Here is a 25,129-nt window from a genome sequence, read left to right as displayed (position 1 = left end):
TGCCCAAGGCCACACAGCTAGGTAATAAGAGCCTGAGGTCACATTTGAACCCAGTTACTCCTGACTCCGGGGCTGTTGCTTTATCCATTGCGCCACCTAGCTGCCCCTGAGGTGAATCCCTTTTAAAATTTATTACCAAGAAAAACTTTGTTCTCTGCTTTATGCCTATAAACTTTTTTTGTTCCTTCTGCTACAAGTCTTCCCTCTTTCTTATTCATTTTCCACACAGCTATCAAATTAATATTTTTTCACAATTCTCATCTTTTTTAAAAAATTTTATTTATTTTGCATTTTACAGTTTTTTCCCCTCCTCTCCCCACCCCACCCCCGAAGGCAGTCTGTTAGTCTTTACATTGTTTCCATGGTATACATTGATCTAAGTTGAATTGATGAGAGATGACATCCTTAAGGAATTGATGATATCCTTAAGGGAAAAAAATAAAGTATAAGAGATAGCAGAATTATATAAGAACAAGTTTTTTTAATTAATAGTCTTTGGTCTTTGATCAAACTCCACAATTCTTTCTCTGGATACAGATGGTATTCTCCATCGCAGATATCCCAGAATTGTGCCTGATTGTTGCACTGATGGAATGAGCAAGTCCATTAAGGTTGATCATCACTCCCATGTTGCTTTTAGGGTATACAATGTTCTTCCTAGTTCAGCTCATCTCACTCAGCATCAGTTCATGCAAATCCCTCCAGGCTTCCCTGAAATCCCATCCCTCCTGGTTTCTAATAGAACAATAGTGTTTCATGACATACATATACCACAGTTTGCTAAGCCATTCCTCAATTGAAGGACATTTACTTAATTTCCAATTCTTTGCCAACACAAACAGGACCACTATGAATATTTTTGTACAAGGAATGTTTTTACCCTTTTTCATCATCTCTTCAGGGCATACCCAGTAGTAAGACCCAGTAGTGGTATTGCTGGATCAAAGGTTATGCACATTTTTGTTGCTTTTTGGGCATAATTCCAAATTGCTCTCTGGAAAGATTGGATGAGTCCACAGCTCCACCAACAATGTATTAGTGTCCCAGATTTCCCACCTCCCTTCCAACATCCATCTTTGTCCTTTCTGGTTATATTGAACAGTCTGAGAGGTGTGAGGTGGTACCTCAGAGATGCTTTAATTTGCATTTCTCTAATAAGTAGTGATTTAGAGCAGTTTTTCATATGACTATGGATTGCTTTGATTTCCTCATCTGTAAATTACCTTTGCATATCCTTTGACCATTTGTCAATTGGGGAATGGCTTTTTTTTTTTAATGACACAGTTCTCTGTATATTTTAGAAATGAGTCCTTTGTCAGAAATAATAGCTGTAAATATTGTTTCCCAATTTACTACATTTCTTTTGATCTTGGTTACAGGAGTTTTGTCTGCAAAAGCTTTTTATTTTAATTTAATGTAATCAAAATTATCTAGTATGTTTTTACTGATGTTCTCCATCTCTTCCTTGGTCATAGACTGCTTCCCTTTCCATAGATCTGACAGGTAAATTGCTCCTTGATTTCCTAGTTTTCTTATGTTATTTTTTTATGTCTAAATCCTATATCCATTTTGATCTTATCTTAGTATAGGGTATGAGATGTTGGCCTAATCCAAGTTTCTGCCATACTAACTTCCAATTTTCCCAGCAGTTTTTATCAAAGAGTGAGTTTTTAATCCCAATAGCTGGACTCTGGGTTTATGAAACAGCATGTTACTGTAATCATTTCCTGCTATTGCACCTAGTCTGTTCCACTGGTCCACCACTCTATTTCTTAGCCAATACCAGACAGTTTTGATGATTGATGTTTTATAATATAATTTTAGCTGTTAGGGTTAAGCCACTTTCTTTTACACTTTTTTCATTAAATCCCTGGAAATTCTTGACTTTATTTCTCCATATTCATTTACTTACTATTTTTCCTAACTCACTTAAGTAATTTTTTTTGGAAGTTTGATTGGTAGGGCACTAAACAGGTAGTTTAGTTTTGGTAGAATTGTCATTTTTATTATATTAGCTCAGCCTATCTATGAGCAGTTGATATTTGCCCAGTTATTTAAATTTGATTTTATTTGTGTGAGAAGTGTTTTGCAATTGTTTTCAAAAAGTTTCTGAGTCTGTTTTGATAGGTAGACTCCCAAGTATTTTATATTGTCTGATGTTATTTTGAATGGGATTTCTCTTCTAGCTCTTTCTCCTGCATCTTGCTAGTCACATATAGAAATGTTGAGGATTTATGAGGGTTTATTTTATATCCTGTGACTTTGCTAAAGTTTCCAATTATTTCTAATAGTTTTTTAGATGATTTTTTGGGGATTCTCTAGGTATACCATCATGTCATCTGCAAAGAGCTAGAGTTTTGTCCCTTCCCAATTCTAATTCCTTCAATTTTGTTTTTCAAATTCTTTCCCAGTCCTAATTCCTTCTCAATCCTAATTCCTTCTCAAGCTGATCATTTAAGCAATCAAGCAAGCAATTAGTATTTATTAAGTCCTTAACATTCCGAGCACTTTACGAGCACATAGAAATAATGAAACAATCCCTCACTATTTAAGATCTCTATACTGTCTCCTTCCTGTCTTTTATTTCTCCCCTTCAAATTACTATATATTCCAGTCAAATTGATCATTACTTCTTTGTACTTGACATCCATCTTACACCTTCATCCAAATCTTTTCACAATCTGTTCTCCTGTGCCAAGAATGTGCTCCCCTTACTTCAACATTCAGCTTAGTTGCCACTTCTGTGATGAAGTTTTTGTGAAACCACCTTTTCATTTCTTTTGTTATATTATCTGTGGATTTTAATTCCCCGCTTCCTTTAAGATTTAGTTTGGGTTCCATCTCTTCATTTATGTACATGATATACAACAGTAGAATGTAAGTTCCTTAAAGACAAGGTCATACTTAATTGGTGTCTGTGTATTTTGAATGCCTTGTTACTTAGTAGATATTTAGCAGGTGTTTTCTTGAATTGTTGATGGTGCAACCCTATTATTTCTCCTTGGACCATACCTGTCTAGGGACTCTGAGCTGATTTCTTGTTCACCTGCAGTAACTAACATTTACAATCTGTTATGGGGGTTTTGATGATCCCTTTTCATAACTAATTTTTGAGTTTTAATTTTTTTGTATTTTAATTTTTTGTCTTGTGTATGTCAACTTTGTAAATTACTCAGATCATTTTTGGTCATGCAGATAATAAATAAAATGCTTCACTTAATTAAGTTTATGTAAATAACTTTTTTTGATGAACAAATAGAGAAACCATTGTCAGAAGGGAAAATTTGACTAAATATCACATCTGAATCAGAAATTCCAAATTTTCCTTTCCAGTTTGTAAGTGTACAGCAGTAAAACATTGAAAATAACCATAAATTTTTCCTTAGGTTATCAGCTAAAACATTTCAACTAACATATTTTAAAACCTACTTTGAATAGTGCCACTATAAATGACATTTCTTAGTTGATATTAAAATAATGCCTTCATCTTTGTTGGAATTAAGATTTAATAACAGGTTTGTTTTCTGCTTTGTTTTGCAAAATGAAGCTATACCAGTTGATTTGATTAGAATGTATTCCTATTATATGCCATATGTTCATAGCAGTGATATTTTCACTTACATCACTGGAAAATGGAATAGGGTTGTATGTCATATATATATCATATATATATTTCGCATTTATATATAAACACATATCCCAAAGTGCTGTCAGGGATAATTGGTATTTTATTCCACATATATTGACTTTATTGAAATTAGCCATTGGGAAAACATAGAGCAAATCCCAGGTCATCCAAATAGCAAATCTTCTGAATTCCCTCTTCAGATTCTTAAAGTGGCTTTAAGGTAAAGTCTTTGAAGGCTAGTCCAGGTAATTTGATAATAATGAGTGCTAACATAAGTTTAAGAAGACTCAATTTGATTTCTTATTAATAGAAAGAAAATATGCAGTTACAAACATTAAAAAGTAATAAAGCAATACTTAAGTATTGAGAAACAATAATGTACTTAGTGCAAATTATATTTCCCCTGACCTGTTTTTGTAAGTAACATTTTGAAAAAATTATAATCATTTGACCTTTGAAATTTGTGTATGACATTTTTACATTTAACTGAAATTAATTCAAAATTGGAAAAAACATTCATGTACTAAGTTAATTTTTTTCTTCTGTAATAACCTATTTGAGATTTACAGTTGAGGACATCAAACTAGCCTTTTTTAATTTAGGAACCATATTTGGCCAATTCTGTTAATAGTTATGTCATTCCATAAGTCTTATTTGAAAAGGAGAGGGGGTTCAGTTCTCACTCCTGCTTATGAAGATATATTTATAAATGATACTTATCAATGACAAACTTTTCTATGAAATTTTAGATGATATTTACTATATAAATAAAAGTGTTTTCCAGACAGTCTCTGTGTATCTCTTCATTTTATAATAGGAGCTGACTTTGCAAATGTTTCATTTTTTACTTAGAAATTCTTCTGAACACAAAAATTATGTTCAGAAAAATATTTTTGTGATTTGAAATTTAAGCTTCAATGTTTGAGCATATTTGAAAAAATTAAGATAATTTTATTTATTTAAATGGAGACAAATTTATTGAAATATATTGTGTATAAATGAATATATTCTATTAGGGTATGCTATATATCATAGGTTGTGTTTAGCTATTGCAGTTCACTACTTAAAGTAAATCTTGCTCAGAATTTCTAGGGTGCTTAAATAATTTTTAAACTTTATGCACTACAGATGTTATTATGTTTATAAGAGGATTTTTTTTTTAGGTTTTTGCAAGGCAGATGGGGTTAAGTGGCTTGCCCAAGGCCACACAGCTAGGTAATTATTAAGTGTCTGAGACCGAATTTGAACCCAGGTACCCCTGACTCCAGGGCCGGTGCTTTATCTACTGTGCCACCTAGCCACCCCTATAAGAGGATATTCTTGATAACTGTGCTAGGGAAAGCAATTACTGTAGAAAAGTCAAGCAGAATAGGTTAAAGGGAGTACCATTGTAAGTGTAATCATTTAAGGTTATTAACTACAGGATTTCCCATAAAAGTGGGTGTGTTGAGTTTAGATAAAGTGTATTGATTTAGTAATTTCTTTTTAAAAGACTCAATTATATTTTTAAAAGCCCAAGATGAACAATATATTAGTGTGTTTCAAAATTATTAGATAGACTAGTAAAGAGTTACTTCACTTATTTGTTAGAATCCTTGAAGCTTTTGGACATTTAGCTATAAGTTGGTAAATTATAACAGATTCTTCAAGATTTTCCCCCACATATTAGCCCCAACCTATTATGTAGTAAAATAAAGGTAAGGATGTTATAATACACAACAGAAAATGAACATCCATTTTTTAAGAGACTGATTGGGTATCTCATTTATACACAATGGACTTCTTTTAGGGGGAGGAGAGGTTTCCTTCAGTTTTCTCATTTATAAAATAGTAGTTATACCAAATTATACAAAGGACAAGAAACAAATGTATTCATACACATCAAAAGTACTTGGACATTTTTGTATTGTATGAATTTCAACTATTATCATCTTTTGATGAAAATATTTGAATTGATAAAAGTGCTCCTTGAATCACATTTTTAATTAACATTCTTGTCGATCTTAAAGGTACTCTCTTAAGAATGAAATTTCTACAAACAAATCTCATTACTGAAACTAACATTTAACATTTTAATATTACCTACCATATATTGTATATTTAGTTTTTTTAAACATATGACAATATTTCTCTTGTAGGAACAGCTTCTATGCAGCAGAATCTTTATCCATAAAAATGCACTTTGCCTCTTTTAAAATCAAAGTAATTCAGATCTGTTTGGGAAAAATTGAAATAGGTGTTATAAACTAAATATCTTAAAATTTATTTTTCAGGCAATTCTAGAAGTTCAATTCATTACAGTAAATATTAAGCTTCTGTGCTTAATGCTGAGGGAGGTACACAGTTTAAGAGTCTTTGTTTTTGTAGAATTTAGAGTGTCATGGAGAATAAGTCATACATAGTTTCAGTCACCTATGTTTTTTTATTTTTATTTAAGGCAATGGGGTTAAGTGACTTGCCCAAGGTCACTCAGCTAGGCAATTATTAAGTATCTGATGCCATTTGAACTCAGGTCCTCCTGATTCCAGGGTTGGTGCTCTATCTACTGTGCCACCTAGCTACCCCCCCTCCCCCCGTCACATATGCTTTAAGGGTACTATAAATTTCCAGATGAGGAAATTTTCTTTGCCAATTCAAGTCTGCACTGTATCTGCCTTTTATAGTCTTAGGAACCCAGAACATTAAGAGAAAATAGGATAACTTGCTGAGGGGCATGGATCAGAATTGGTATTCAATTCAGTTCTTGCTAATTCATAGACCAGCTCATTATCCACTATTCCTCTCACATACAGTATATAGGTGCTTTGGAGGAATAAGAATGAAGAAGTGCTATGTGAAATCAGTCTAAACCATTTTTGCCCCATCTTTGTTGCTGTTGTTTATTGATTTCTAGATAATTCTCTTAACTTTTTAAATGACTAGCATCTAGCTTGGCTCATGGTTATCTTTTCTATCCCTTTCCTTAGTGTTATCCTTTGAGACTTCAATGTTTATGGTAATGACTCCTTGAATAATCAGGTCATATGGTTCCTCAGTTTCTTCATTTGCAACAACCTCCTGTATTACACTTCAGCCTCAGACTTCAGTATCTCTTGAAATTACACAATCCAAGAACCAGAACTTTGAAAATGTCTGCTCTCTGAGCAACACTTCTTATTCTCCTACCTTTCCCACTCTTGATTCACTAATCCTACATTTCCCTTATTGTTATTTCTAGTCCCTTGACCTTATTCTTCCATATGCTTATCACAATATTTAGCATTAAGCCCAGGGTCTGCCACTTTTATGCTTCTCTGACTACTACCTTTAGAATGCCTTTTCTCACTGATCTAACATTCCTGAAAAGTGTACTCCTTCCTTTTTGAGATTAAGCCCAGCTATCCAGTTTTGCCAGTCTTGTTCCCCCTTTGTCCCAGGATGCCATTACTAGAAACACTGATATAACTTACTACAAATTTTTGGTACCTAATTACAGCTGGACCCTCGTAATTCTACCTCTTGATCCTACTCTTATAACTTAATTTTCGAAAGCACCTATTTCAGGCTTTTTCTTTGTGTCTCACACCCAAACTAGAATACTACCCTTACAGCAAATGACTTAACTTCCCTATTTAATTGACAAGTTTGAAGCCCTCAAATTCCTTAAAAAGATCAGCATTTCTTTCCTTCTGAAACTCTCCCTTACTAGGGCTAATCACTCTATCTTATTTTGCAATTCTATTATCTAGGTTATTTCTTATTAAAGCTAACTCATTCTTGCATTGAAAAATGAACTCTGTTAAATTCAGTATTAATGAAAATTTTTCTTAGTTGAATTAGTACAACTGTCACAAAGTATCACAAGTTGTATTATTTTTATCTTCAAATTTATTAAAAATTATGAATATAAAATATAAGCTTGAAATATAAAATCTATGGGATTCCTCAGACTAAAAGGCTAATTTTCACTAATAAGGTGGTCATTAAATCTGTAGCAGAAAATAACCTAAACTCTGGTACATCCAAATATAATGGAAACTCTTTAAAGATGTAGCAAATACTATTATGGACCTGATTTATAAAGCTTTTTTGGAAGGCTACTTAAATAACTTCTCTCAAAAAATAGCTGTTTTTCTAAACACCTGTTCCAAAGTGATTTCTTCTGAGGGTTTAGTGTGAAAACATAATAAGGAATTATGAAAAAAATAAGCACTCAAGTTCTTTAGGACAATTATAATTGATAACCATAAGGATAAATCAGTAAGTACGAGAAATTTGTCTATACATTTATAACTTGAGGGGCGGCTAGGTGGCATAGTGGATAAAGCACCGGCCTTGGAGTCAGGAGTACCTGGGTTCAAATGTAGTCTCAGACACTTAATAATTGCCTAGCTGTGTGGCCTTGGGCAAGCCACTTCACCCCATTTGGCTTGCAAAAAAACCTTAAAAAAATAGATTTATAACTTCAAATAATAGTAGATTTCAAGATTTTTATCATAAAGATGGTGGTCTTAGGTTATATTAACAGGTAAGTTGTTTTTTAAGGACAAATACAAATAATACCTTTAAAAGCATAAAAAAAATTTATTGATCCTTACCATTTGCTCTTTGTATTTTGGATCCCTGCTTCTACCATGAGATCAGTTACATTGTTCTGTAAATCATCAATCCGACTCCCCATTTCTTCCAGTATAAAACGTTAAAGAAAACTATAGTGCATATTAATTTCATTGGTGTAATAACTTAACCATTAGATACTTTATGGTAATTCTTCAGTTTTTTTGTCACTTTAAAATTAGCACTTACAAAGAAATCCTGATAATTTTAATAAATTATAGAGTGCAAGAGAGGGAAAAAACCTTTCATATAATTTTTCCCCCAACTGATAGATTGCTGGATAACTGGAGCATGAGCATGCTGTAATAAAAAGCCAAAATCCCAAGGATTTAATATGCTTAATTGAATACAGTCAGGAATAACATCTTGGGAAATAGGAATTAACTATGGTATATTTTAATATGTAACCATAAACATTTAAACATTTGGAGGATTTAATCTTTTTAACTATTGTCTTGCCCAGTTATATGGGACAAAACTTGTCTCTTTACACATTTAAATATTATTTAAGTGTTAATTTCATTATGCCTTAGGACCAGTGTTTTATCTCCCATGGAAACTAATTTCCAGAACTGGAGTATAAGTTAATGAGAAATTATTGTACAGTTGTTTTGTTTACAAAATGTTCAAGAATTTGGTTTTTGAAGTGAAGTAAAATTTGTTTTCAGAACATATGTTTTTCTACTGTTTTTATACAAACTGGAAACAGCCTTTTGTACCTGACTAAATCAAAGCCACAAGTAGGTTTAGTTGAAACAAATTTGTTGAAAATGTTTGATGCTGGGGGGGCTAGGTGGTGCAATGGATAAAGCACTGGCCCTGGAGTCAGGAGTACCTGGGTTCAAATCCAGTCTCAGACACTTAATAATTACCTAGCTGTGTGGCCTTGGGCAAGCCACTTAACTCCATTTGCCTTGCAAAAAAAAAAAAAACAACCTTAAAAAAAAAATGTTTGATGCTTAATAGTGTAAAAAAATGGGATTTCAATCATAAAGTATTAGGGATTTCTTTCTGTAATACTCATGGAAATATATACTTCTAGTATGAAGGGACCTTAAAGTCTTATAGACCAACTCCTTCATGGCCATGCCAGATTTCATCTTAGGGTCTCTGATTTCACATCCAGCATTCTTTATCACTCACCATAATGTGTACTTAGAGTTAACTTGGCAGGAAGTTTTGAATTAAAATCCTAGCTCTATGACACATACTAACTCTGTAAATGTGGGCAAATCATTTAAGATCTCGAAGTCTCGGGCAACTGGTGGAAAGAGTTTCCATAATGACAGAATACCTATATCTTTGACATACTGAGGAATATAAATTATTTTATCCTTGAAAAGTACATACCAGCTCTTTAGTATGAAATAATTTTTCATCCTGCAAATGAATATTATTATATCTCTGAATGTACCACTAAAATGCAAATATGTAGTTTGTTTAACAATAACATACTAGAAAAGCTTTATAGAAAGAAAGAAAATGGCCAGGAATGTTCATGAAAGCACTTCTTAATCAGTAATTTCAGAGCAACACTGTACATTCTTTTAAAATATAAAAGGATATTTTTGAAAGTTATTGTCTCGGTCAGACCTTGAAAGTGTACCTGAAGTTCCTGTAGTAAATCTTCTGCCTGGAAAAAAACCAGAAAATTGAATATAATGTTTGATACACGTTTCTGAATTTTGGGATGAAATTGCTCCTGTGAAATTATAAAACTTGTTTAATGATGCCAACTCCAGAAATAAAGACTGTTGTGTGAGTTAGAATAGTATGACAACTACAGAATTTTAAAAATTAGTATAATGGAGAGGCACAAAGTGCCTATGAGCAGGCTGCAAAATGTTACAATACAGAGTAAATAGTGCTGTCAAGAATTGTGTCCTTGGAAAAAAAAAGCTAAACACATAACAAGGAGGGATAACTTGTGTTCCAGTGGTATTCTTTGTGATGTCAAGAGAAATCCAAGAAGCCCCCACCCCTACCCCACAAGCATCTTTGAAGAGTCTTTGGCAAAGTGGGAGGACATGGATGAGAGTTGCATAGGATATGTAAACTTGGATGAGCTATGATCTCTTTTTTTTGGAGGGAATGACCATGGTGAGATCCATTTGAAAAGACTTTAAAAATCCACATTCACATTTCTGAACTGGATAATCCCTTATTTTATGACTGTGAGACACTCAACAGTTGGTACAAGAAATGACAAGGTTTTTTAGTAGCTCATGGAGAACATCTTGTCCCTGATTCTCATATTCAATTATATCTTTTACACCACACTACTTATACCTAATCACTACTACTTAAAAGTGCTTATAACATTAAAATTTATAGTGCCTGTTTCAAGTCTTGTCTCAACTGCTGTGAACAGATAACATGTAATATTAGTGCATTACTTGATCCCAAATATTCATAAAGACATTGGATATGTTATGTTGAGTTGTGAATAAAGAATGTTTCAGCTGAGAGATTTTTTCTGTAATTATGACAGTAAATGGCTATCATACCAATTTCCCATTTGCTAATGCTATTTTTGGAATTATCAAAACTCAGATTTTTTTTAAAAATGTAGGTTTGTGATTATCCATGCTTTCTATATCTGTTAGGATCACAATGATCTGGCCAGGGAGTCATTTAATAACTTTTAGAAGGATGGAAGAGATTTGCCCTAGGAAAAAATTCATACAAGATTAAAAATGGAAAGTATCTTAAGTTTTATGTAGTTTACCTCTCCCAGTTTATAGAGAGCAAAAGCTCTACATAGGTTGAACAACATGCCATAGTCATAATTTGTGACAGAGTGAAAACCAATCTAAGATTTCTTGGTTTGTAATACAGTGCTTTTCCTAGTATAGCATGCTACCTCCTTCCACAGTAATGTTTACTTTTCAAAACAAAACAGATATTGCCTGGAAGTTAAACTTACTAACAAATAAATTTCTGGGCCAGCTAGGTGGCGCAGTGGATAGAGCACCCACCTTGGAGTCAGGAGTACCTGACTGTGGCCTTGAGCAAGCCACTTAACCCCATTGCCTTGCAAAAACCTAAAATATAAAAAAATTCTAAGTGTTCATCCTCCAAGTACCAGAAACATCTCTAGTTCTAAATTTATATGCAAAACTGTTAAGTTGAATTATTTAACATTTGTTACTCTTTTTCTTACTTTCATGACAATGGTCAATAGAGAATTTGTCTCATATCTTCATATACAAAATCTAGAATTTGGTATATGATATGTATGAGAAGGACATAGTAAACTCTGATTAAATGTGTTTCAGACTTGAAGCAATTAAACCTCAGATCATTTTGCTGGTGGGAGGTAATGTTCACTTACTTTTATAATTTAATATAGTATTTCTCCTGTATACTAGCAGGCAGGTGAAATATCCAAACTTTTAAATTCTGTGTTACAATGACCAGTGAAGCCATAATTTAATAGTGCATTTGATTAGAATGTAAGTTTTAGCTGTCACTTGAGAGAAGAGAAAGGGTATAGTTGGCAAAGCTAATACAGCTCTTGTCTGGAACAGTCTAACAGAGGCCTTCAAATAATAGATCCTTTCATCTGGTTGCCAGTCTGGGGAGAAATTGCTGAATCACTGAATTGAATGGAATGTTTTAACACCCTTCTTTCCCCAGTTGTAAGAGCACCGAATCACTTAAAGAAAAAGTTAGACTATCTCCTAATTTTCAGGCAGTCTTTACCCTATATTGCTCGGAAAATTATTGCTACTTTGAGAAGCTATCGACAAAAGTCCCAAATGCTTAGAACTGAATAAAGGAAAGGGGGAGTAATAAAACTGCGAGGTATATAAATGATGATTTGGAATTAGAAGAGTTAGCTTTTAACTAAAAGAATGTATCTCTGGGTGAGGGAAAACTCAGTTATCTGAGATTCAGCCCTTAACAGCAAATACAAAGAGTTGAGTAAAATGATGCTCCCATTCCTGTGGGCTCAAAAGTCTTAATACTGATTTTTCTTTTATAAGAGTCTCAGGTCCTATCTCCCCTCACCCGCCCTTTAGCTCTGCTTTCAGATTCCAGTCTCCCGAAAGGTTAAGGAAAGGTATCCTTTCAAGATAAACTATAAATAAGCCTTTCTCCCAGTTGGAGAGTCTTGTGCGGATTCAGAACCCTGGCTGAAAGATGCAAAATTTCCCAAGAAGCAGGCTGTCATCCCCTACTGCCCTCGTGTGTGGACTGGATTATTGGGAGTAAAGCGGGGAACTGGAAGGCATTAAGCACTAACCCGAAGATCTTGGGTCAGATTTCCCAGAAAGTCGAGTGCGGGTCATTTCACTCTGCCCGAGCGGCACAATTGGCGTGGCTGCCCCCGGCCCCGAGGAAGAAGAGGGAGCTGGGGGCGACGCGCCCAACTTACCAACTCGGAGAGCGCCAGCCCGCTTGGGGGGTCGAGGTCTGCCATCTGTCACGTCTCCTTCCCGGGCAGCCCAGGTGTGGCAGGGAGGAGCCTCGGGCTGGAAAGCTGCCGCAGCCCCCTCGGCCGGCGTCCCGAGCAGCCGCCTCCCACTCCCCGGCTGCGGGAAGGCGCCCCGCGCCCGCCACACTGGCAGAGCCCTCCAGCCCTTCTGGCGCCGGCCCGAGATGGGGCAATGCCCGCTCACCTTATTTATAACCCCCGAGCTCTTAGAGTGCTGAGCACATGCCAATCTATCCTCGAGTTTAAAAAAGATTCTCTCCGAGGGGAAAAGTCTCACCCAAACTCCTGATTTCCTCAAGACCCTCCCTACCACAGTAGGTGTCAAGGCGTGATGACTGAACCTGTGAGTAATTTGGGAGACGCCAAACCTGAAACTTTTGGTTTCCAAAGTAAAAAACGAATAGGGATCTTTATTTGTTCATGATATTTTAATCTAAAGCAAAAAAAAAAAAAAGAAAAATAAGAATTAGAATTCAGAAAGAAACTCCTACACTTTTCACCTCAAATGACCTTAAAAATGAAGCAACTAGCATTTAATTCCCAAGCAAGGTTAAAGAACCTAAAAAAACTTCTTTAAATCGACACGCCCAAATACAGTGGCTGACTCATCTGATGTGGCTGGTCAAATCAGGAAGGACATAATCTCTGGAGGAAATGACTAGTCCTGTGAAGGGTTGGAGAAGATGATTGCCAGGGTATAATTAATTGGTTGTTACCTTGTATGTTTGTTGGGAGGGGTTGTTGTCTCCTAAAACTGAATACTAGGCTCACCCTTCGATTAAAACCATGCATCAGGTTTTGCAGCCTAACACTGAAAGCTTTAATAATCTGGTGGCCTGCTAAACAATGAGTTTGGTTTCTATTCTTAAATCACAAATGATTAAAGATGTGATCTTAAGAGGGCTGGTAGCCTCCAAGAGTTTGATTTGTTTTTTATTCAAAACAGATACCCTTTCTAATCTCTAATCTTCTCATGGACCACAAAATGATGTTCAGAAATGTGTAATTCCTAGATCAGGAAATATCTTGATTGTTCTACCCAACTCCCCCACACAAATTTAAAGTATGCAGCCTTGCATGTAATCCACCTATACAGGCAACCAATCCTATTATTCAACCCTGAGTCCTTCTTTATATATCCTTGCTCCTAGTCCAAGCTCCAAATGCAGTAATGGGTTTGTTTGCTATTTTTTTTGAATTTCATTTGAGGTAATATCCCCAAGTCTTGTAGAATTCATTTCTTTTTCTTGTTGATGATAAACTGGCAGATTGTTCTTTGTACTATTTAAATGCATTGAGAAAGGAACATTTGAACTGATTGTGAATATTCCCTTCCCTGATTCCTTTAATTAAAAGGGGGGGGAATGATGAAATAATTCTTATGGTATCTTACTGAGTGGATCCTTGAACAAAGCTATTTTTATTGAATTCCATCATAACATCACCCAAGTTCTATTTCTTCATGATGCACAAACTGTAATAGCACCAAGAATTGTTAAGGTCCTACTATGTTCCAAACTTTTGGACTGTGAATTACAAAACTGAGAAAGTTGGTTGTCTTTCTCATTTCCTGTTTTCCTTAGTAAGTTTGGATGTTCAATAATGTAATTATTTAGGATCAAATCATAGGTAGAAAGCATTATGAAATATGAAATGAATAATTTTGATTGTTAAATTGAAAAGATTTTGCACAAATAAAAGCAGAACAACCAAAATTAGAAGGAAATTAGAACACAGAAAAAAAAATTAGAGCCAGGATATAGTTCTCAAATATATAGAAATTGGAATCCAATTTATAAGAATACAAGTCATTTTCTAATTAATTGATGGCCAAAAAATATTCAGATCAAAAAAATCAAAACTATCTATAGAAATACAAAAATGTTCTACATTATTACATCATTATTGATTAGAGAAATGCAAATTAAAATCACTCTGAGGTACTATCTCACACCTCAAATTGGCTAATAGAATAGTAAAGGAAAATGATAAATGTTGGAAGGGATGTGGGAAAACTAGGACTTTAATGAACTGTTGGCAGAGTATTAACTGATCTATCTTTCTAGAAAGCAATTTGGAACTATGAACAAAAAGCTATAAAATTGTATATACTTTTTGATCGAGCAATAATATTAGGTCTGTATCCCAAAGAGATTTTTTAAAGGGGACAGGGAGAGGACCCATTTGAACAAAAATATTTTTTGTAGTTCTTTTTGTGGTGGCAAAAAAATGAAAATTGAGGGAATGCTTATCAATTGGGGAATGGCTGAACAAGTTGTGGTATATTATTGTGATGGAATATTGTTGCTATAAGAAATGACAAACAGGATGATTTCAGAAAAGCCTGAAAATACTTAGATGAACTGATGCAAAGTGAAGTGAGCAGAACCAGCAGAACATTATACAAAACAATAGCAATATTGTATGATGAACAGCTGAATCACCTAGCTATTCTCAGCAATAAAATGATCTAAGATAATTCCAAAGGACTTATGATGAAAAATGTTGTCTGCCTCCAGAGAAAGAATTGATGGTATCAGATCACAGATCAAAACGTAACTTTTTATTTTCATTCGTACTTTCATTTTTTCCCCTTTTTTAGTGGGGAGAAGGAATTCAGAACTGAAAATTTAAAAATTTATTTTTAAAAATACAACATTGCATACTCTTTGATCCAGCAATACCACTACTAGGTCTATACCCTGAAGAGATGATGGAAAAAAGGGTAAAAACATCACTTGTACAAAAATATTCATAGCAGCCCTGTTTGTAGTGGCAAAGAATTGGAAATCAAATAAATGTCCTTCAATTGGGGAATGGCTCAGCAAACTGTGGTATATGTATGTCATGGAACACTATTGTTCTATTAGAAACCAGGAGGGATGGGAATTCAGGGAAGCCTGGAGGGATTTACATGCTGAGTGAGATGAGCAGAACCAGAAAAATACTGTACACCCTAACAGCAGCATGGGGGCGATGTTCAACCTTGATGGACACACTTATTTCCTCAGTACAACTATCAGGGACAATTTGGGGCTGTCTGCAATGGAGAATACCATCTGTATCCAGATAAAGAGCCATGGAGTTTTAACAAAGTCCAAGGACTATTCCCTTTAATTTAGAAAAAAAAACTGATATCTTATTGTCTGATCTTGTTATCTCTTATACTTTATGTTTCTTCCTTAAGGATATGATTTCTCCCTCATCACATTCAATTTGGATCAATGTACAACATGGAAACAATGTGAAGACTGACAAATTGCTTTCTGTGGGGAGAGTGGGGGAGGGAAGTAAGATTGGGGGGAAAAATTGTAAAACTCAAATAAAATATTTTTAAAAAGTCAACATTCTCTTTGTTAGAATTTTCTCAAAATTCACTCATCACAACAGAAGCTTTCTGGGCTGATTCATGACTGAAAACATTTCTTCCCTTCCTACCCCTGTTCCCTGCTGGAGGAAGAAAATGTCAAAAAAAAAAAGGTGATGGGGCAGCTAGATGGCACAAATAAAAGCAGAACAAATGAGGAATCAGGGTCAGAGGAAGTGAAATAATTTCTGGTCTACCTTCTCATTTTACATATTCCTTTGATTATTTTATCTCACTTAAATTTTAGGATCATGAGACAAGTATCAATCACCATATCACTTCCTAATAGCACTAATCTCAGTATAAATCTTACAAATGATGGACAAGGTTAAGATAGAATTAAGACAGATCCAGTATCATAGAAATGATTTTTAAATTAGTTGATAAAATATCTATGATGTCATGGGCAGTTTGAACTGATTTATTGAAGATTATTTTAAAACATTCATTATCTTTGTATTATATGGACTTTACATCTGAAATAATTATAAACAAATGCATTTTACTTTTTTTTTATTTTTTTTCCCAGACCTATCATTTTATTGGTGTACTCTACACTAAAAGATCTGGAACTGAAAGTCTTAGAGGGTTGCCTTAGGATAGTAATAGATTAGGTGATTTGCTCATGCCCTACTAGCTAGCATGTATCACAGGCAAAACTTAGAGCCCACACTATTGTAAATTATTCCACTCTTAACACAAACAGTTGTGTATTTACATCTACTTGTAGAACTAGTTAGGGAAAGAAACTGGACATATGATTTCATTAACATAAGAAAATTCTAGATAAAGAAGCCTATTTTTGCCTACTTTTATCAATACAGTTTGGCCTCTCTCTCTCTCTCTCTCTCTCTCTCTCTCTCTCTCTCTCTCTCTCTCTCTCTTTCTCTCTTTTGTTTTTATTTTTGTTTTTTGCAAGCCTGTGGGGTCAATTGACTTGCCCAAGGCCACACAGCTAGGTAATTATTACATGTCTGAGGCCAGATTTGAACCCAGGTGGTCCTGACTCCAGGGCTGGTGCTCTATCCACTGCACCACCTAGCTGCCCCAGTTTTGCACCTTCTAAGAAATTTATAATTTTAGAGAATTTCTAGCCTAGAGTCCTCAGGGGTTTGGGGATTTACATGTTCAGAGCTATACAGCATGTGTCACAGGTGTAATATCTATGTGTATACATATACACCAATATGCACAAATAAATAAATATGTAACTCAATATAGATATATGTATACAAATATAGTCATTTGACTTTGAATTTGAAGGAAATTTTTATTTCATGAGGTTTTTCCATGAGGCTCCTTCCTTGATTAAATAGTTCAGAAGAAATGCAATAAAGACTTGAATTAGTGGTAGAGGTAGAACCTCAACACAACTACCTTGCAATCCAGTGGCACTGGCCTTGCTGTTTATTACATTAGACATTTCAACTCCTGATCCCATACATTTTCACTGATCATATCCCATGCCTGGAATTTTCTCTCTCTTCTTCTCTGCCTCCTGACTTCCCTGCTTTTTCTTCATGTCCCAGCTAAAATCCCACCTTCTACAACAAGTCTGTTCTGAATGTCAGTGACTTCCTTCTGTTGGTTATCTCCAACTTATCCTATATATACAGTATCTTACTTGTATATGGTTGTTTAAATGTTGTCTTCCCTATTAGATGGAGTTCCTCAAGAGCAGAGACTGTCTTTTATCATTCTTTGTATTCCCCAAACTTAGTACATTGATTGCCACATAATGATGTTTGTCCTTCATTCTTGAAGAAGACCATGATATCAGGGGAGGTGATGTCATGACAAGCACATGAATTGGATTTGAGTGAGGGTGCTGTGCTAAGTTACCAGTCTCACTTTCTCCAGAGCTATCTGAATCCAGTGGCCAGATATGAACCAAGATGGAATACAGTCAGGGTTAAGTGACTTTCCCAGGGTCACACAGCTAGTAAGTTTCAGGTATCTATGGCCAGATTCAAATTCCAGTCCTCCTGACTCCAAGGTACTCCCTTTGGTACATAATAGGTATTTAATAAATTGATTTACTTGTCTTTTTGACAACCCGTTATAAATAGGGAATGAGGAAGAGAGAAGAGACAAAATGACCTTGAGAGGTAGAAATGTGGTGAATTGGGATGAGAAGCTGGAAGGTGATGAATTTGGTTAGTAATCCATTAAGTTTGAGGTGCTAATTAGATCTCTAGATATATAGGGCAGATGCTGCAGTCATATTGAACAATATTACTAAAATTTCAATATGAGTATATCTCAGAAGTCAGCATATATTACAAATTTAGAGTCTGATTTAGTGTCTTGTTGATTGTGTTGACTTAAGAAAGTAATGAATAAAATGTGAATAAAGGAAGATTAAATTTTAAAGTGTGCTGAAAATAAAAAAGTCCTGTAAACTGTTAAAATGCAAGAAACCCCAGGTCCAAAAGGGAGACCTGGAATGAATCAGAATGTGATCATAATTTATAAAGATTATAAATGCATTTTTTTGCCTGAGAAGGAGTTTGCAAGTTGGAACAATGAGAAAGTTAACATCTGCTCAGAGAGGAGTTGGAAAGGGTGATTTAAAGATAAGTCAGGATTAAGGAACACATACACACACACACACACACACACACACACACACACACACACACACACTATATTGAGGTGAAATGGAGATTAGGGAGAAAATATCTATAAATATAATAAATCAGAAAGCAGGTTATTTACTACTCTTTAAATAAGTTGGGAGTTGGGGCAACTAGGTGGCACAGTGGATAGAGCACCAGCCCTGGAGTCAGGAGTACCTGAGTTCAAATCTGGCTTCAGACACTTAATAATTACCTGTGTGGCCTTGGGCAAGCCACTTAACCCCATTTGCCTTGGAAAAACCTAAACCTCCCCCCCCAAAAAAATAAGTTGGGAGCAAAGATGAGTGCTTCCATTTAGATAAGTCATAAATGAAGATTCTTGCTTTTTCCTCTGAAATGGTCAAAACTGTTTTCAACAATTGTAGGCATCTCTGAGGCTAGTTAAAGTTTACTTCATAGAGGATCATTGGTACATCAAACATCTCTGGACATCAGAAGTCCTCCTGATTGGCTAGTTATTACTGTTTTATTGTCTTATTCCTCTGTGAAAAGGGGAAGCTCTAGGGGTTAGCACAAGCTAACAAGAACCCATGTTTGCAAGTGTGTCAAGTTTACTTTTTTCCCTTTGAGAACCCAGCAGCACATGCCTGCTGCACTCCCTCCTTTTCATTCCTGAATGTGGTGTTTCTATCTACTGTCATTTTGGACACAGACCATCCATGAATGATGCCTCTCATTAGAATGTAAATTTCTAGAGGCCAAGGACTATTTGTGCTTTTATATTTGTATTCTTATTTATTAAAATATCACTTGGCACACTGTAAATTCATTTTCATCCATTCATCCACAGCTACACTCAGTAACAATAACTTTCTTTCAAGGCAAATTGTTTGACTTTTGTTTCTAGACATTAAAATGTTTGGTGGCTCAATCTAGTCAGCACCTTGGCCAGTAACTTTGCCCATTGCTGCTGCTGCTGACAAAAAAGAAGTGGTCAGTGTTCTAAAATGAATCAGCAAAATCAGAGGATTAATTTATGTCATTGAATTTTTTAATTGAGTTCATTGGTAACCTTCAAAAGGGCAATTTCTTTATTGTATAATAGTACAGTTTATACAGTTGAGGAGTAAAATAGAACTATAAATTATTCCTTCAAGAAGTTTGATGGTGTAAAGGGCATAATAGAAAGGATGCCTATTAGAGTGAAAATGAAAAGTTTTGGGACAGAAGAGATCTGATATGTTTGCAGATTGAAGAGAAAGAACCAGTGGGAAGAGGGAAAAATTAAAAACATGTTTTGATTTTTATTTGGGAGAGTAAAAAAAAAGGCTTAGACTTTAATTCATAGGTTGTTAAAACAGTTTACAAATTACCTCAAGAGGGCGGCTAGGTGGGGCAGTGGATAAAGCACCGGCCCTGGAGTCAGGCGTAATTGGGTTCAAGTCCAGTCTCAGACACTTAATAATTACCTAGCCGTGTGGCCTTGGGCAAGCCACTTAACCCCATTTGCCTTGCAAAAAAAAAAAACCTAGAAAAAATAAAATAAAAAATAAAAACAAATTACCTCAAAAGCTCACAAATTATTATTTTATTATCAATAGAGAAAGCTTTTATTTAATAAACAACAAAAATACAGGTTTTTATAAATTGCCCCCTGAGAAAAAGCTGCATGGACAGTATCAGGCTGGTTGACCATTTCTTAGCTGTGTTCTAACACATCTGTTTGCCCTTTCTATTGTATTGTTCTGACCAATATTGCCATACTGTGAAGAGATTTTAACAAGAATGAAATATACCATGTTCCTGGTGGATCTACAATTCTGATCACTTACAAGTTATTATAAAAAGTTTATGGGTTGCTACATAAAGTTCACAGGTTAGGTTATTTCAAGAAAAAGCAAGATAGTGAATTTCATAAGAAGTAAGAAGGTGGGAGTGTTTAGGAAATCATGCTCTCCAGAACAAGCTGGTTTCCAGCAAGATAAGTAGCATAAATAGTAGACAAGATTAGTAGTAGAGAAGGGCAAAAAGGGTGGGAGATGACTTTTCCCCAGATTGGGCTACCCTCCAAAGTTACTCAACTGAGGAGTAAGCAGAAATTTTAAGGAGGATGTAGATGGGGGGAGGTGAGGCAAGGAAAGGTATATTGTAGAGAGGCAGTAGCAAAGAGGATGGTAATGAGGGATATGCAATGTTTTGTCCTTCATTTTCGAAAACCACTACATCAGGGAGGTGACAAGCACATGAATCGGATTTGAGTGATGGGGCTGCACTAAATCAACAGCCTCACTTTCTCCTCCAGAGCCATCTGGGTCCAGTGGTCAGACAACTGGAGATGGCCCTTGATGGGAGACAACCAGGATTAAGTGTCTGAGGTTGGAGTCAAACTCCCTTCTTCCTTAATTCAATAATAGTACTCTATCCACAGAGCCATTCAACTGCCCTTTTAGGGATTTGCAGACAAGGAGTGAAAGCTCAGAGACAATTCCCTTCAGGTTAAGGCTAGATACATTGTTTTTTTTTTAGAGGGGCTAGTCTTTGGCTTTGGGAGTGGCAAAGTACATTATTAAAAGTTCAGGGACCTCATCTCATAGATTGGCGACAGGGATTTACTGAGAGTCCTTGCCAGAGGGGGCAAGATGCTTTTCTAAAAATTCATTGACCTTTCATAACTTAGACAATGGAATGGGGGGGGGGGATATATGATTAGTACAGATGGTACAGATTAATAACTGTAAAACATTTCTCTGTCCATTTTCCTCTACTTCAATAAGAATTTTACCTGCTTCTTCAGGTCCAGTAAGGAAATATTCAAGAACTCAGAGGATGTGGAATAGACTGTTCCCCAATTCTAACAAGCAAGACAGAATCATTAGAAAGTGGTGTGGTAGGGATTATAAATGGTTCTTAATTAAAATACTTAGTCCAGAGTGATTAAAATAGCTTTTGTTAATAAACTTCTCTGCAGAGTAAGACCAGTTTCCCTAGTGGAAAAAGGCAGCAAATTATGACAATGCCCAATCTTATAGTCTGTTTGAAAGTCTTGTTCCTCCTCTTCATGCCAGCCATTGGTCAAGATTATAATCTAATCAATACATTAGCCCCTCTACCATTCTCTAATAATGTTTTCCCTGCCCTGGTCTTATACTAAGGAGCACAGGGGAGTAAATAGTGTGTCACTTGTGAAAGACAAAGACCCTAGGTGACATTCAGAACTGGATGGAACAGGTCTGTTCCAATCCCTGGTCTGATCAGGTTGGAGTCAATTCTTGATGTATATTTAAACTAACAATCTCCTTTTACCAAATACATATTTTAAAAAATATTTTATTCATTTTGAAATTAAATACAAAAAGACAAAAAAAATTTCAATGTACAAAGCGAAAACACAAAAAGATCTCCATTTCATACTATTCACAAAAAAACCCAATATAATAAACAGTACACATTATTTTCAAAACTATTCTGCTTTCCTGTGTTTCCTTTTAAGTTATTTTCTGCTGTGCTCCTTTTATCCCCCCTCCCCTTCCTCAACCCCCACACACATGAGAAGGCCCTTATTAGACATAACTATGTTTAAGTTTGAATATGTTTTTGTTTGTTTTGTTTTTGTTTTTGTTCTTGCAAGGTAATTAAGTGACTTACTCTAGCTAGAAAATTATTAAATGACTGAGGTCACATTTGAACTCAGGTCTTTCTGACTCCAAGGCTAGTACTCTATCTACTTCACCACCTAGCTGCCCCAAAGCTTGAATATATTAAAGGAAAACTAAGGGGGGGGTGCTAATGAATAGAACAAAATACTAAAGAAAGGGGATGAAATCAAGAGCAAGGGTGTCTATTGAGGTGAATTAAATAGGGGAAAAGATACTTTGCTAGACTGAAATAAAGAAAAGTTTATGTATGAAATGGGGCAACTAGATGGTGCAGTGGATAGAGTACTAAGTTTGCAATCTGGAAGACCTGAGTTTAAATCCAACCTCAAAAACTTCTAGCTGTGTGACCTTGGGCAAATCACTTAACTTCTGTCACTGATGAAGGAGATAGTAAACCACTCTGGTATCTCTGAAAAAAATTATATGTATTGATATTCACAGGGTCATGAAGTCAGACACAACTGAAACAAGACTGAACAACAATATATAAAAGGGAAATAAACATAGGAAATCTATATATACAATGACTACAGAAATATAAAAGAAATAGCAATTAAAATTGATCTGGGTGGGATAACTTGATAGGGAACACTTGAATTTTGAGTTTGGTCTGGGAGTAAGGCCAGAGCAGTACCTTTTGCATGAAATTGTTCTCTGAGAACAAGATCAGCAATTGAATCTTGTACATGTATCCACCAATAGTTTAGCATTGGAGTATAATATAGTAATTCAAGACAACTTAGGGAGTTCTGCTGATTGAGTTCAGGCAGAGGTTAGTATGCATTTGTTTAGAGGTAGAGGGAAGGAGTGACTTTTAGGAAGTATAAGGACTGAACTGGGTAGGAATAAGAGTATGGGAGGAGATAGCTAAGCAAGATATGAATAGTAAGAGGGAAGGAATTTGTCGGTAGAGAGAGACTAGAGTCACTTGGCATGGATTAGAGTTGAGTAGAAAGAATTATGTTACAGAACTAAGCAGACTAAAGGTTCCAACTGGAATGTTAGCACAAAGTTATCCTTGCAAGCTATATTCTCCAAATCTGTCCTGCTGGTTTCCCTTAATCTAGCATTTCCTATTCCCTTTCTGATGATTTATATAAATATAATTTCTCCCTGCTTGCTGATTTTATCTTCTACAAAACAGCAAAATGAAGCAACTGGGGTCCATTGGACTAAATTTTGTTGCTATTCATTAAATGCTGTTCAAATATTGAAAGTTTGAAGTCCAACACAATACCTTGTTCAAAGCACACAGAGACATGGAAAATAGCTGCTATAAAAGTGTGTAATATATAAGCTAATTGTTGTCATGTGTAATGTAACAAGCTAACTATAACTTATAACTCCACTATTTTTCTTTCATTAGAAAACTCCAACTCACCTAGGATCCTAACTATTACTACTTCCTACTTAAAGTCTCCAAACCCTTAAACCTCCTTTGGGCACTAGACCAAAAAATATTTTTCACTCTACCCTTTCTGTTCTTTAATCACAACACAACAATTTCTTCAAGATCTACTATGAAGCAGTACAAACAAAGGCAGCTAGATGACACAGTGGATAAAGAGTCAGACCTGGAATCAGGAAGACTCATCTTCCTGAATCCCACTAATGGGATTCAGGCAAGTCACTTAACCCTATTTTGTTTCTTATCTATAAAATAAACTGGAGAAGGAATTGGCAAACCACTCCAGAATCTTTACCAAGAAAACTACAAATGAGATGTGACCTTTAAAGAGGTTCGAGAGACATTGTTTCTGGGTAATTTAACCATTTTATTGATAAGGCCAGAAAGTTATTAATAAAAGAATGATTATTTGGTCAACTATCTTAGACCAAAGACTGTCATGGTGGCAGGCTTACAGTTTATATACTTTCAGAAGAACGTGTGTTCAATGAAGGACTGATACTGAAATCATATTTAAAATATCTATGAGGGTGCACAAGCTCTTGTTTCTTTTCCAATCCTTTCCTCTATTGTTCTTATTTCATTTATATATTTTTTATCTTTAACTCTTGTTTCTTTTCTTCTAGTAATTCTAAGTTACCTTGTAGACAAGTTTTATTTTCCTTTGAGGTTTTTATTTTAGTTATTTTGGAATCATTCTCCTCTTCTGACTTGAGTCTTGAGCATCCCTAGCATCAGGGATATCTCTATATTTTTAGTTATTCACTCTTTCAGCTTCCTGGATTGGACCTTGTTTTGGGGGTTAGTCTTTGCTCCCTTCTGATGGGATTGTGGGAAGAAAAGAAAAAACAAGAAGAAGGGGAAAAGGAAGGAAACAAACACTATTAAGCATCTATGATATACCAGACAGTGTGCTAGGTACTTTACAAATATTTTCACATTTAAAAGTCATAACACTCCTGGGAGGTTGATGCTATTATTACCCCCCATTTACAATTGAGGAAACTCAGGAAGGCTCAGGTTAAGTGACTTGCTCAGGGTCACACAGCTAGGTCAAACTTGAACTTAGGTCTTCCTGACTCTAACCCAGCACTCTATTTGTGACAATTCCTAGCAACCTCTAGTGACTCTATGTGATCAGCCTGCTTTGCCTAGAATTCTGCTAAAACATTCTTTGGGAATGAAACTTCTTGAAGGATCTCAAATGATCTATCATCTAGGTGGACTAAGTCCTTGATCTACTCTGAGAGACCCAGACTAAGCAACCAGTGCTTTTTGTATTTGAATAAAAATATTAAGATATAAGCTCATTTTTTTTTCTGTAGATTCACTAAAAGTATCCTTAATAAAGCTCCAGGAGTAGACAAAATTATGAAGAAATGTACTTTATCTTTTACTACATGATTTCTGTTACTCCTTCTAGGTCTCAATCTTTTGAGAGGCTTCCACTCCCT

General features: G+C 35.3%; 1 protein-coding gene across 1 annotated transcript; it reads right to left on the bottom strand.

Annotated features, from left to right (window-relative positions):
* Window positions 1-332: 332 nt before the first annotated feature.
* On the bottom strand, window positions 333-12,720 carry HSBP1L1 (heat shock factor binding protein 1 like 1). The gene is made up of 4 exons (XM_074204769.1): window positions 12,606-12,720; window positions 9,791-9,857; window positions 8,206-8,296; window positions 333-5,841 (listed from the first exon to the last, which is right to left on the bottom strand). Coding segments are annotated over exons 1-4 (204 nt in total). The 5' UTR covers window positions 12,651-12,720; the 3' UTR covers window positions 333-5,840.
* Window positions 12,721-25,129: the final 12,409 nt, after the last annotated feature.

The sequence above is a fragment of the Macrotis lagotis genome, chromosome X, assembly GCF_037893015.1.
Source record: "Macrotis lagotis isolate mMagLag1 chromosome X, bilby.v1.9.chrom.fasta, whole genome shotgun sequence".
Lineage (NCBI taxonomy): Eukaryota > Metazoa > Chordata > Mammalia > Peramelemorphia > Peramelidae > Macrotis > Macrotis lagotis.
This window is presented reverse-complemented; position numbering and strand designations above follow the sequence as displayed.

Coding starts and splice junctions, on each gene's coding strand:
- HSBP1L1 (XM_074204769.1), bottom strand. CDS start 12,650: ATGGCAGACCTCGACCCCCCAAGCGGGCTGGCGCTCTCCGAGTTG. Junction 9,858..12,605: donor GGCTGGCGCTCTCCGAGTTG/GTAAGTTGGGCG, acceptor GTTTTTTTCCAG/GCAGAAGATTTACTACAGGA. Junction 8,297..9,790: donor CGAGACAATAACTTTCAAAA/ATATCCTTTTAT, acceptor AACGTTTTATAC/TGGAAGAAATGGGGAGTCGG.